Source organism: Artemia franciscana, chromosome 4 (genome assembly GCF_032884065.1).
Source record: "Artemia franciscana chromosome 4, ASM3288406v1, whole genome shotgun sequence".
In the NCBI taxonomy this organism is placed as follows: Eukaryota; Metazoa; Arthropoda; class Branchiopoda; order Anostraca; family Artemiidae; genus Artemia; species Artemia franciscana.
Genome location: NC_088866.1, coordinates 29,810,108 through 29,824,803, shown reverse-complemented (window position 1 = coordinate 29,824,803; position 14,696 = coordinate 29,810,108). Strand labels below are relative to the sequence as shown.

Here is a 14,696-nt window from a genome sequence, read left to right as displayed (position 1 = left end):
TTGGCTGCTGCATTGGCTTTTCCTTGACGTAACATAAACTTATGTAACGTTAAACTCTTAGAAGAGCTTAAGCCTACCTAGCACTAACTATTTTATGGAAAATATTTCCTCCCTAAGATTCCAAAATGTAACGTAAAGCCCTAACACATGTTAATCTGAAAGGTTCTGTGGGTGTAGTGTAAAAGAACCATTTAAAGCCCTTCGGATGAGAAAAGTTGCTGCTGTGTAATAAAATAACAAAAACACGTGCTCTCCTAAAAAGAAAACGAGCCATAGAAAAGAAACATGTAACAAAAAATATTTATACTAAATAATAAAATGAAAAACACATAACAAAAGTTCTCCTATTCTAAGGAGCTGATGCGAGTAAACCTATATTCACTATTTCGAGGAACCCGCGTCTTTGAAAAGCGTATCTAATAATGATGGAAAAGTAATCACAATTAGAGAGCAATTGGTTGTATATGTTAATTACGATGAATTATTTAATTTAAGTAACATATTAGATTAATATGTTACTCCAAGAAAAATTGGATAGAATAGAGATGCGGGAGAAAATTGGAGGAAGATGCGGGAGTGTCTACATCAAGGAAAAGCAACAGAAATGTAAAAATAAGAAATTAGTACAGGTGTTCACCAGCCAAAATCAAATCGCAACACTACTCATTTTTGTGTCTTCCTTTGTTGTGGTCAGTTACTAGGGCAAGGGCGTATCGGTTTTTTTTTTTTTGTTCGGGTCGGCTACTTTTTCGGAGGGGTTTCACAATTTAAAAAAAAAAAAACGCTTGCAAAAACGCTTGAGCCTTTCGGGAGAAGGGCTCATGCTCAGTACCCCCCACCCCCTTTGGATTTAGCCTTGTATTATGGCAAAAATATATTTATTGCACATCTAACAACAAATAATATGCAATAAGTTGTGAGATTGCCTTGTATAAAAAAATAAAAAAAACTGGTTAGCTAAATACGGCTATTTAGAATTATTTGCCAGTGTAGTCACCACGGCCGTATCCATGATTTTGTTCGCGGGGGGGGGGATACACAAAGACTTTAAAACACATCAAAATATTCTTTTTTGCATTTTATTATGTTTTTACGGGTCGGGGAAAACATTTTTCGAAGGGAGGTTCAAACCCCCTAACCCCTTTCCTGAATACGGTCTTAGTTGTCACACAAACATAAGGTTTCAGAAATTAGAGATTAGTACAGGTGCTCACGACGAGATTTGTGCCAAATACAAATTGGAATAGAAAAGGTTTCGTTTACTTTGTCTTGATTAAGTACCAGGGTAGTATGCAATTTGCTACATAATTAGATAAAAGAATTATCTGTAACAAGATGTGCAAGTGCCTGTGTCCTCCAAAAAAGATGTAATGGGCCAATGTGGTTCATCAGAATTACATTATCAATGTTGTCACATAGATATAAAGTGTCTGAAGTCAGTTTTTTATTCAGCAAACTGATAAATTTTAAAGTTTGTTTGATCATGCCCTAAAATTTTTTCAGATTTTTTGGAGCTGGTGCCTGGCAACTATGACATTTAATATTTTCTAGAATTTCAAAATTTGAGAACATTCGTAGTTATTTTTATTGGAAAAAAAAGAAAGCATTCCCTATTCATCTAGATTGTTTGCTAGCCTGCCTAATGATCTCCTCAGTACTCGGCCTATCCTGGAATGGCTACATCGTCCGGGAGATATATGTATATTGTGTAGGACTTCATCATATAGAAAATTTTCTTTAAGAAGGAACCAATAATAGTGGTGACAGATTGCTCAATGGTGTTGATTGGGAGAGGGCAGGGTGGGCTTACGTCCCCTAGTCTATAGATTCTGAAGAAATACCTTAGTTTATGGTATTTCCATTGAAATAATGCCAGTTTTGGTATCTTCATTGAAGAAATGAAAAAAAAAAATACAAATTTACCTAGATATGAAGAAATAAATTTAGCCCCGCTCCCTAAACTTTCACTATTTGGATGTCGCTGAGATTGCTGATTAAGGGACTTAGAGATAGCAGATACAAAATGGGAAAATGGAAAGCCATGTGGACGCCTGCAACTCATTACTGTTTAGCTGGGGAAGGGGGGCAAGTGCCTATGGATAATACTCTCACATTAGTTAAACTGAAAGGCAAAGGAAAGGTAGTAGGCTTTGAGTTTTTTTGCAGAACCTTTGGGAACTAATGTTTTGTGTTTGATAATCATATTTTAGGTATTTCCTAGTTGTATGTACTTGCAACAGACAAAGATTATGAAAAATATTTTAGACAAGTGGTGATCAATTAACTGCTTCATTTTCCTAGTCAAGGTGGCGGTAACCGTCATAAAGGTCATGTGCTATACTAATCGGACTTCCACGCTCCATCTCTAAGGGTAGAAATGCAGACGATAGATAACCTTTTTCGTATTCCTAGTCAAGGTTGAAGTACCGTCATAAAAGTCAAGAGGTTTACTAACGGTACTGCTCTAATTGTAGAGTTGCAGACGGTAGATGACCTTTTCATGTTCGTAGTCAAGAAGGGGTAACCATCTTGAAGGTCAGGTGCTATACTAATGGCACTTCCACGCTCCAGCTCTAATGGTAGAAATGCTGAAGATAGATAACCTTTTTCGTATTCCTAGTCAAGGTTGTAGTACCGTCATAAAAGTCAGGAGGTTTACTAACGGTACTGCTCTAATTGTAGAGTTGCAGACGATATATGACCTTTTCATGTTCGTAGTCAAAAAGTGGTAACCATCATGAAGGTCAGGAGGTGTACTAATGGCACTGCTATGCTCAATCTCTGATAGTTGAGTTGCAAACTCTTCAAGCTGTTTGGTTTTTCCATGGTATTTTTGTATATCAATGTAAACTCACTCCAGGGAAGGACAACTTCGGTGATAAAATTGAACTTAATAATTGTAAAAATATTGCCTTTATTTTTTTTTATGAACTTTAAATCATGATAAATTAGGCCAAAAATATTTTATCCCCTTATTATTGTTATTATCATTATTTTAATCTTTATTTAATATTTTTTTGACTGTTTAGCAATTGGAAACATAATATTGTATTCTGTGTGATGCTGTCGTGTTAATGCTTGGAAATGCTTGAAAGACGATCAATACTGCACTCTTCCTACATTAGATGTAAAAAAAATTTAAACATAAAACACAAAAAATATAATATTAAACCGTATGTGATATTGCCATATTTTGTGCTTACAAATGTCTCAAGGATGAGTAGCAGTGCAGTCTTTTTACAACTTGCTGAAAAATACTAAAGTTTTTCAAAAAGAGAGGGAACAAATTAATCGTAATAACTCAACTAAAATTATAAGACAATTAATGGCGTTCAAGTGGCTAACAGTACGGGTCATTTTTTAGCTATGAATAAAGTATGAACTAAGCCTTGATTTTCTTCTTTTTATGGGGGCAAGGGGATCTCGTAAGAACGGCTAATACAAGCTCCGATGAGTTCATCTGGTAAATTGCTTTTTCAGGCCCAAATGTCTTCAATTTTGTTGTTTTTCAAGTTTTCTTGTGATTGATGTTCAACGCATTTTTTAAATTTGCGGGGAGCAGTAAATACTAATACTGAAGTGTTGTTTCAGCATGTGGGGGAGGACATTTGCTTCCTTTAATGCAAATCCCAATATCCTCTGGTGGATTTTTGAGCAAAAAAAACAACAAAAAAACAACAATGAGCAAAAGCGAGAAAAAGTGTGATCTACCTAATTAAGTACTCTTCGTTGACCAAGCTGTCTCCTTATTTCTATAATGGCCAACCATCCTCACTAATACCCACAGCATGGCTCTAGGCGGACTTCTTTACAAGATGCTAATGATACTCTTCACCATAGGTTCACACATATCGAACTCTTCGGATTGGAGGAGACCAGAATATTTATAGCGATATGAACATTTGAATTTTTGGCCATTGCTTTTCTGGTTTTTTTTTTGTTGTTGTTTTTTTTTTCGGGTAGAGGCTACTTCAGACCAATTATGTTTTTTTGTGTATCAAATTGCTCATATGTCTTATTTATATTTATCTTTTATTATAGAGAACAAATATCGCGGGTGAAAAACGATGAAAAAATTCCATTTCTACTTGTTGGAAATAAGTCAGATCTGGGTGCTAGACGTCAGGTTTCGCAAGAAGCAGCTGAAAAAAGAGCACAAGAATGGGGAGTACCATACGTTGAAACTTCTGCCAAAACAAGAGAAAATGTAGATAAGGTAATATTTTCTGTATAAGTGTTTTAGGATGTAAAAAACACAGTATTTTGGCCTAAATTCACGTAAAACAAATATGTGTTCAAAGTTTTCTATGCGCGTTGGTGCTCCTTTGATTCAGACACGAACAGTTAGAAGTTTCAAACAATTTGTCGGCCTCTTTTTGAGATTTAAAGGAAATCTTAATGTCAGTAGAAGGTGGGGGGGCAAAAAGAGTGAAGTTTTGAATGGGACGAGTGAAGGAGACTAATTCCCAAATGCCCAAATTACCTTTCGCCTACCCTGACGTTTAGCCTTATCTCAGCTTACCTTTCATCACGAACGGTAAGTTAAAATTGAAATTTTGAATTCGTATATTCAATTTGTATCGGTTGGCAGCATCCAAGAAAGTTATAAAATTTATCGAACGAAAAATTTTGTCAAAATAAATAATCGAATGTTTGTATCTAATAAATACTTGTACATGCTGAATAAAAGTCTTTGACTTAAACTTTTTTCTTTAACCATTCAAGTTGGTATGTTTCTCATTTTTTTTTTACTATTTGTATTCATGACCAGTAATAATTTTCATAATCGATTTTTCTTATCGAGTATACAAAGTTAAAGAAAAGCAGAGTAATAACAAAACAAAATGGAAACAAAAAGGCAAATATGTTAAGTTTTTATGTTTTCACCACTTTTCGATTTTGTTTAGCAAGTCCCTCCTTTTTGCATTTGTTTATACATTTTATCAATATTTATTCAATTGTATAATTGTGAAAATTGTATGTTCTGTAAATTCTATTTATTTAACTGTTATCAGGAACTTGGCTTTCATCCTATTCATGTCAAACTATATTATACCTATCATAGTCAGCACCCTTCTGCTTGAACCCACCTTGCCAGCATGTTTTGGATATTTAATAACAACAAAAATAAAGTATGAGTTTCTAATTTGAAATGGAACCAGATTCAAAAAGGAAGGACAACGGAAATAAGAACTTTCATAGTAGAATGATTATGGTCGAAGCCTTTATCGGCTATGATCTTTTTTATACCGCTTTACAAATTTTAATCTAAGATATATATTTTTCATTTTTTGATTCATAACATGCCTTATTGCAACCTCTTCATATTTTTCTTTTAGCTTGGATATGAATAGAGATACTTTTGCATAGCCTCATGCCGGAATCAAATCGTTTGCCCAAATCGGAATCAAATCGGTGGGCTGCTGGAGCTAGGACTGAACTCCGGGTCTAGGATCACTAAACAGAGGTCACTGCACCACCATAAGACACCCCTATCAAAACTTTTTCTTTTTATTCTTCTTTTTTGGATTATTATGGATGTAGCTTTGAGTAATTTCACCACCAGAATCAAATTCTTGGGCATGCAGTGGGTTGCTACATCTGAGACCGAAATCTGAATCCTGCGTTACAAAACAGAGACCTATCCTGCTTCACAACCAAAAAGCCTATTAAAAGTTTTTTTCTTGTTTGGATCATTACGGAAGCGCTTTTGCATAATTTCATCACTGGAAACAAATGCCGGGCCCTGTGGTGGGTTGCTGCAGCTGAGATCTAACACTGGGTCGCGTATTACCAAGCGGAGATCAAGCTCACCGCGCAAGCGCTCGACTCACTTTCAAAACTTCTTCATCTTATATGAATCATTATGGTGACTCCCACATAATTTCATCACTGGAATCAAATTCCGGTCCTTTTGGTTGAGCGCTGAAGCTGAGACCGAACTGTGGGTCCCATATTACCAAGCAGTGGTCAGTCTCACTGTGCCACCGCAGTTATCTTTCAAAATGTATTGGCTATCTTAAATATTTAATATCTATAATTCACTTAAGTTGTTTGACACTCTTATTCTTGATTTTATGAGGGCACTTTTGAGCTTAAAAAGGTCACTTCAAAAAAAAGAGTTATTGTGCAGCAAGATTCTCATTCTGAAGTAAGTAGTGCAGTAACCGAAGAGTAGTTCACCACTCAACGCCGTTTCTAAGTGTAATGGTTGCTACCAACCATGGTGTCAGGTAGGTGGTAGGTGACACCAGCCTTTCTCATATATAGGGTCCAGGTTAGTATTCTTTGTGTAGCAGATTGGATTGTTGGTTTTATCAATAAAAATATAATCTGAAAAAATATAAACATCTAAATATAATGTCCACTAGTAACCACGATGGCAGTTATGTCGCAGCAACGTCTCTCACGTGTAGGTTTCACATTAGTATTCTTTCTCTGGTAAATTGGAATTTATTAATTTTGTTATTAAAAAAAAAAAAACAAAAAGAACTGTGTCGAATGATTAGCTGTAGAATATTGGAAGAAGACTTTTTTGAAGGATAATTTAAAAGTAGCAAAAGCGTCTGATTTAAAAGTAGCAAAGGGGATCCTGCCGTGAGGAAGCTCCAAATTATGTTATTTTGTGTCACAAAACGTCAATTTGACAAGAATGGAACCAAAACGGGCCAAAGTAGCCATAGACATGTAGGTCAATTAGGAATAGCCATATAAGATAAAAACAAATAGGCAAACTGTGGCTCGTTATCCGCATGCAGCTCTTTGAAAGAATTAATCAAATGAAATTTTGTAAGGGAATGGAAAAATTAACAAAATAGATATGAATGGAATTTGTTTTGATTGAAATGAAAACAAATGAACCATAATGAAATATTTTGTGCTATTCGTATCTACTCCTACCATCATATTGTCCTGAGATAAAAAAAAAAGTTATTTGAAATTGCAAATTTCACTAAAACCTCCAAACTATTTAAACTGGGTTTATCAGTTTGACAATGTTCAAAAACGAGAGGGTTGAATCGCAATTATTTTTGAGCACAGTAAAACCTTAACGTAAAGAATGGGAGCTGAGGAAGGGGGAATCGCACTCATACAATACGTTTTAATGTTGCTCTTTACATTCATTAAAAATAAATTAATTTAATAGTAAAAGTCCGAGTATTATAGTATTATATCCGAAATCTTCATTAATTGAAAGAAAAGGAGAAAAGAACTGGGTTAAACAAGTTAACATATATAGGTAAAATATATAGTTAACATATATATAGTAGCATATATAGTTAACATATATATAGTAGCTAACATATACTAGAAAATAAAAAGTATGTACAAGTATGTACAGAAATGCAATAACTTTCGTGTAACAAAATTTAAATATATGTATGTGTCAAACAGTAAGATGTACGAAAAACGTGGTTTTACCGAAAACGTGGTTCTATCCCGCTTTCAAAGGCTACAATGATAGGAAGGTTCAGACGGCTAGGGCACGTTCTGTGTATGAAGGATGACAGATTGCCAAAGATTGTCGTTTTACGCCAACCATCTAGGGCCGAACGGAAAAGGTTGCCTCCAAAAGCTTATTTCTGTTCCATCAGTTAACCCTTCGCATTTTACTGTTACCAAAGCTCACTGAACAGAAAATTATGCAATAAAAACCTTAAAAAAAAATCTACTAAAGTATTTTTGGCCCTAAAAGCAGGACCGAATCCTACGTGATTACTTTGTTTCCGCTCACCTCACTTCTCCTCCCCCTAAAAATTCTCTGAATAGTAACTTGGTCTTAAAAAGTCATATAAAAAATTAGGCTGCTAGATTGTTTCTTGATATTCACTAAGGTATTGCATTCTGTGCCGCATCTGTGTTCATGTGCCGCATTATCAATTAGGAATTTATGCTTCGAGTTAATTCCTACGAGTAAAAAGATCGCCCGTTAAAAGATTAGTTGTTCATTCTGTAATGTTAATAGCTTTATGAAAGAAGAAGCTATTTATAAAATGATGAGGAATTGTCTTTAGCCATTTTGTTAAAAATAATCGAAAGGCCAAATAACTATGCGTTCTGGGTAGACAAAGCCCTCTATAGCCCCGGAACAAGGCTTGTAAGTTAGGCAAATTGCCCATTGTTAACATATAAGTTTTTGAAATTTCAAAAAAAATAAAATCGCTGAAAAAACTGAAAACTATAAAACAACTATATGCACACACAAATGCTATTCTAGATTAAAAGTGTTGATTTACAGTATAAAATTTGTAAACAAGTCATAAACATTTTTATCGTGCCTCATAATTTTCAAGTCAGAAGAATATCGAAGGTAAAATCTTATTCCATTTTACGACCCAGAGTCGGACGTTCAAGTAACACGGGTTCTAGTGTTTCTTCTAGACTAGACCACACATATAATTCGTAGAATTTATTTTTGAAAATTTAAAGGAAAATGAATTTCTAAGTTTTAAAAGGATGACAATTCGACGAGACAAAATTGATTTTTAAGGAATGAATACGAACAAAAATTACATACTGAGAGCCAACAGAACGCCGTGTTATGTATATAAGGCTTCCTAAGCATTATCGGAATTAAACTTAGTTACAAATTAAAATTCAGAGATAAGGGAAAATTTAGACAATGCTGTCTTCTACCCTCCCCCTACATTTTGAATAATGCCTTTTGCGAGGTGTTTTTCGTTAGAAAATGCCCTTTTGGTGTTTTCATTGGAAAATTTAACAAACGACAATTGTATCCCTCCTAGATATTGAAATAAGCATTCCCCCTCCCTGAATTTTTCTGATTTGATGCCATTACAGCAGAGATGAAAAATAGAAGTAAATTTAGTTTGACAGTTTTTTGATTTTTTTTTTTTTTTTTTTTTTTTTTTTTTTTTTTTTTTTTTTTTTTTTGAGTCAAATCAAAGAGTACTTTTTCAAATTTTTCTCAACAAATAAATAAAATATTATGCAAATACACATATAGCACTAACTTTTGAGTTTTTAGATGTATATTTGAACTATTTTCAGAGAGAGTCAGATATTAAACGTAAAAAGGCCAGCAGCACTATAGGCTCGGTAAGGGCTAATAATCCTGTAAGAGCCAATGATTCGTACAGAAATAAATACAACTTGGAAAAAAAGTGAAGAAGGCAATTGCATCGAAAATCTAAGAAGTTTAATAAAAACTGAGAATTTAGGGAGTGGGGATCCTCCCGTCCCTGAATATATACCTGAAGCTTATGTTTTTTTTTTCTTATCCAAGCTATATAACCAGTGTGACTATTTAACGAAAAATCTTGTAATCTTATGAATACGCAAATAAAGCATTACAGCCAAAGAACAATAAATTTTGTAATAAATTCGATAAATTAAACTAAATGTGTGCTTTTTTAACTGTGTCTTTGTCAATTTTCACTTTTGACCCTCTCCCTGCCCCCCAAAAAAATGTTCGGGTTTTTAAGAATTGTTAAAAATCGATTTCATTTGTTTTGGTATTTTTGTGTTTCGCTGAGTCGACTCTGTATCCAATACTTTGATATCGAAGTGGTCTAGGGCTTTTTAAGTGGGTTTGTTGAGGAACGTTATAATCTGCCAACTTCTACTTCGGGAGTAACTAGAAGCGCGAAGAAGAATATGTTGATTTTGAAGTTGAGTAATCTAATGAAGACAAATATTCTGGGTGGCTATTTAAAAAAAAAGTAACGTTGTCATATTATGACCGAAGTTAAACTACTACAAGCGTAAATCTTCCAAGCGTAAAACTACTACAAACCACCATCAATAAATAAACAAACCCAAAACGAACAGAAATTACAATAAATAACCGTTTCAAACTCAAAATGAGCAGAAATTAACATAAGTAGGGCTGACAACCCCCATGTCTTCTCAAGACCAGAACATAATTAGCACTTGCTGAAAAAAATTAATGTGGATTGACAGTTTTGTATACTTTTACTGATATTAATCGTTCATTTATTGTTCCTTTTTTTACTATATTGAGGCGACGTAACAACCTTGAAGCGCTAAATATAAATGTTATAAAAAGGTGCTGGAATCAGACTTGGTTTATTTTCACCGATTTCTTATCAGAAGTGGTAAATTCTTATAGCACCAATATCTTGAGCACTATTTAACACTCCTAAATACCATGTTTAAACATATTTGTTTTTTATGGTAATTATAAATAAAGTATTATAAATAAAGTATAATTTACAATTATAGTAAATTATAAATAAAGATAAATATTAAAATACTTAATTTTATATTAACAATGAAAGGTAAAGATTAATATTATAAATGTTTCAAATATAAAATATTGTAGATATTATTTTTAAAGATGGTATTGGAGTGGGAGTTTGTTTATTCCTATCGACTCCGATTCAGAAAGCTTAAATTCTCACGACCTCGATTTCTTCAACACTAACTGAAGACCACCTCCAACCACAAGGTCCTGATTATTATATCGGCCAAAGAAGATACAGTTCAGGGCGTCTCTCATAAACTAAGTATGACTGTATTCAAAGATGATCCATCTTAAATCCTAATTTGAAGAAATCGACTTGACCGTGATCTGTTTTAAGTGAAATAGACTGAGAATATTCAAAGTAATATATAGAAGGCCATTTCTAAGGGGTTACCCACTTTAAAAAATCCTTCAGATTAGGTGGTACGCGCCACGCGGTTAAAGAATACCCTATCCAGCGCAAAAATTGCCATGTGTGATATGAAGAGGCTTTGTGTTGCAGAATTGTGTCATCCATGGCGGAACAGATGGAGCTCCAAGATTTACACAAGGCGAAGAAGAGCGGGTGACCCCTTAGCCTTTTCATGTTATATGCTTGTAAAAACTGTTAGTTTATGGGCAAAACTTAATGGTCCAAATAACTAGTTGCTTGATATAAATTGTTTTCACAGGCTTGGGAAAATCGATAGTAAAAAAGGAAACGCCTAATAGCACCTGGCAGAAAATAACATGAAGAATGTTATCAGAATAAATTTTGCAGTTTTCCCCCAATTTATCAAGAGTAAATTAGTTACAAATAACGGTGCTTGTAAGTAGGAGTGAAATTAAGAGGTGATGAACTTCTCACCTTAGGCCAAAATATGTAGACCTGCGTTGTACATTGTCACATTATTTTAGTTCAATCTTTGACTCCTCTCATGAAAGGATTCATAGCTGAGTACGTCCATAAAATTGGGGTGAGAGACAAGAACGTTGTAGTATAAAAACTTTAAAGAAAAAGAATTCTTATGGGGAGCAGAGGGAAAGAGGCCTTATTCCCATTCCCGTAAACTTCAGACAAGACCTTTGGCTTCGTCCCTGGTCAATTCTCTAGAAACAGAGTGGAGATACACTTAAAGTCGAGTAAATGCGCAGCTTTTTTTTCATGAGAAGTGACAACTTTGAAAAAGAAACATAAGAGCTCAGTAACCCTGCCAAAAATTTTGCTTTATCGGTTTTACATAAAGTTACTGCCCTTCGAATTTTCGAAAGAACCTTACTTTTAAGGGCATATTAAAACTCGTAAAACCTTTGGAAATTATTCCGGGTCTTAGTTTTCCAACCAAACGGGATTAATCAGTTAACCAAATTTTTGTTTGTATATCTAGTTATCCCTTTTGGTAAGAAATAGTAGTAATATTCTCTAAATGCTAATCTTCAATTTAATTGCATTTTTCTGAGCATATACGCAGGCAAGGGAGAAGGGTGCAGATTCGAACCGGGGCTTTGTCTTTTACCTCATTATATTTACCTTTTTTTTGCGATTTGGCCTATAATTTTTGTCGAACTAACCTATGTTGTGTTTAAGTTTGGTAAATTTTGCCTATGTCTAAATGCTGCGGTTTTTTTTCGTAGACTTTTTCATGCTATCGACATGAGTAGGCTTTAGGACAGTGAAAGCAAAATCTGATTGTTTGAATTGGTTAAGTAAAAACTAGTAACATTTCCAGATATGTTAAACAAATTGGGAAGTCCATTTTGAATGAAAAGACCTATGTATGTAGCAGGGCCTTGTCCAGTTTTCTTTTTTTTTGGGGGGGGGTATTTTTCGGGAGGAGCCTATAAGAAAAAGATACATTAAAAATTTGCCTCTATGCATTTTTGTTACCTTTATACGAGTTAGACTAAATTTTTGAGGCATGGGTTCAAACCCTTTAACCTCTGTCCTGGACACGTTCCTTATATGCATATAGGAAATTTTGGAATTGGTGGGTATCGAATTAAAAAGAAGGAAAAAACGATGTGGGTGGGAAATCAACAGCAACAAAAAAGCTAAAAATTCTAGTGCTACGCAACTTAAGAAGTCGTAGCTTCCCTTTGAAGAAATAGTTTATTTTTGGGAACTAATTGATTGTCAATGTTAGAATTTTTGCGGAAGAATGGCATTACCAAATATACCTGATTTGTTTTGCCCATTTATTTTCAGGTTTTTACGTTGCAACACTGACGAAAATATGAAACTACTCTTAAAGCTCCATATTTACCATAAGCTACCATATACATAAAATAACCATAGAAATTCCAAAGTGTGATTCTGCCCTAAACCTTCCATAATTTTGAAACAACCAAAAAATAATAGCAATGACAGTTTTGAGGTGTGAATAGACCTAAGATGGGTCCAAGCGACAATACAATGTTTTCATTTTGTTGTTCTTGGTACTTGAAAAATAGTGTACTTTTAAAAGTCATACTCCTTAACGTTTCATTGCTTAAAATAAAACGTATACAGCTTGAATTTAGCTTTAATTTCTTGTGTAATTTGCTTCAATATAAAAAAAATTGTCCTCTCTTGAGTCTGGTCGAAAATTATTGTTGACATTCTTATTTTCGCTATTATTGTGGGCGATTATTGGTATTCTTTAAAAATCACGCATTTCAACAACTGCTAGACGTATATTTGTATTTTGACGAAGGGTATTTTATCATGGATGTGCTGATTAAAAACTCATGGTTTCACTTTTTACTTCATCGTAGATTGTTCTTCATTCCCATTCTTCTTTTTTCATCTTTGTTGTCAACCTTGAGTTTTCCATAGCCCCTGTGACTCGATGAAAACTTGAAGATTTAGCCTACTTATAATACACACAGTCATAGATACCCAAATGTCTGACCCTTTGGGTGGGACGCGGATCGGTTTTTTTTCTGGTGTGCTGGGGGTGATTGAAGTACGAGAACGTGCATTTTATGATGAAGGGTGAAGTTTTTGGGTGAAGAATCTCCCCTTTTGCCAATTAATTGGAATTCACTTCAAATTCTTTTTCTCTATATTGTGTTTTACTGTAAAAAAAAAAAGGTAGCAACAAAAACAAGTCAATTGAAAATAAAAATGTCCCGTAATACCTTTGTTTTTTGGGTGGGGGGGGGCAAGTTTTTGTTATAGCCAGTTGATACCCATTGTGTTTTTCTTATTTTTTGTTTATATTTTTGCAAGTGGTGGCTAATATTCCCGAAAATGTAATATTGAAGAAAAAAAACATTTAAAGTATCCCTTTGGCAGCCCTGTATGTAAATTCTTTTTTTGTTAAATATAAATGCTACGGTCGTTATAAGAACGATCAAAGGGGAGTGGCCCAAATTCAAATAATCATAAATAAAAATAAAGTTTGGATAAATGCAGATTAATACTTTCTTATCGAATATAAATAGAAAACTTTTAGGTGTTTTTCGATCTTATGAGAGAGATCCGGGCGCACAAAACTGAAGATTTGAAAACAACGGCAACAAAAGGATCGGAAAAACGAAAGAAGAAGTTAAAATGCACAATCTTATAGGTATATTGCTTTGCTTATTTTGCTTGAATCTCCCCTCTATCTCTTTCTTTCTCTCTCTCTCTCTCTCTCTCTCTCTCTCTCTCTCTCTCTCTCTCTCTCTCTCTCTCTCTCTCTCTCTCTCTCTCTCTCTCTCTCTCTCTCTCTCTCTCTCTCTCTCTCTCTCTCTCACTCTCTCTCTCTCTCTCGCTCTCCCTCCCCCTCTCTCTCCTGCAGTCAGGGCAAGTCGCATATGTAGGATTAGCGTGTGATTTATGTAAGGGGTGGGGTGATCTGATTGTCTGCTTTTGCTGTCAAGGTTTTATTCATATTTAATGATTCATTGAAAAGGAAAGCAAAATCTTGGCAGATTAGTCTACTTCGAGTAATTATAGTTTTTAAGATAGATTATTTAATTGCTTCATTTTGTCCAAAGCATAATTGTAGACCTGCAGGGAGATTAGTGATTTCAAAAATTGATTGCTTTATTGAACCTTTTAAAGATATACAAGATGAATGTTTAAAAAGTATTTAGAATTTAGTCACTTGCCGTGGAATCATAAATGTTTAAAAAGTATTTAGAATTTAATTAGTCAATGCCACTTGCCGTGGAATCAAGGCCTGTTTTGTTAAGAGAGTGCAATTTCAAGCCATTCCCAGTCTCTGCGTTTTATTAAGGGATAATGTTAACTTACTTAGCCATTTTTTAAGATAAAGTTAGATGAATTTTTTCTTTTTAAATTAAGAAATGATACTTTCCCCGTCCAATCATGGTTGCCCCCCTAGCAGCAACCTAGTAAAGAGCGAATTCTATTTCTTAGTAACCGAAAATTTAAAACGCGTTTTAAAAGAAACTCCTGCTTAACTGAACCCCGTTCAATTCAACCCATGTAACTGGACCCTTGTTCAACTCAACCTCCGTGGAATTTAATCCTCATTTAAACTCAATCTCCATGCAGCTC

General features: G+C 34.3%; 1 protein-coding gene across 3 annotated transcripts in view; it reads left to right on the top strand.

Moving 5' to 3' along the window:
* LOC136026275 (ras-related protein Ral-a-like) overlaps nucleotides 1–14,696 on the top strand; it is an 89,375-nt gene that overhangs the window by 56,446 nt on the left and 18,233 nt on the right. For 2 of the 3 annotated variants that reach the window (XM_065702663.1, XM_065702664.1), the window contains exons 4-5: nucleotides 4,042–4,216; nucleotides 13,645–13,758. In XM_065702663.1, the coding sequence (XP_065558735.1) occupies nucleotides 4,042–4,216; nucleotides 13,645–13,758 (289 nt within the window). The remainder of the gene's footprint in view (nucleotides 1–4,041; nucleotides 4,217–13,644; nucleotides 13,759–14,696) is intronic. The other variant, XM_065702665.1, reaches the window with a different exon arrangement.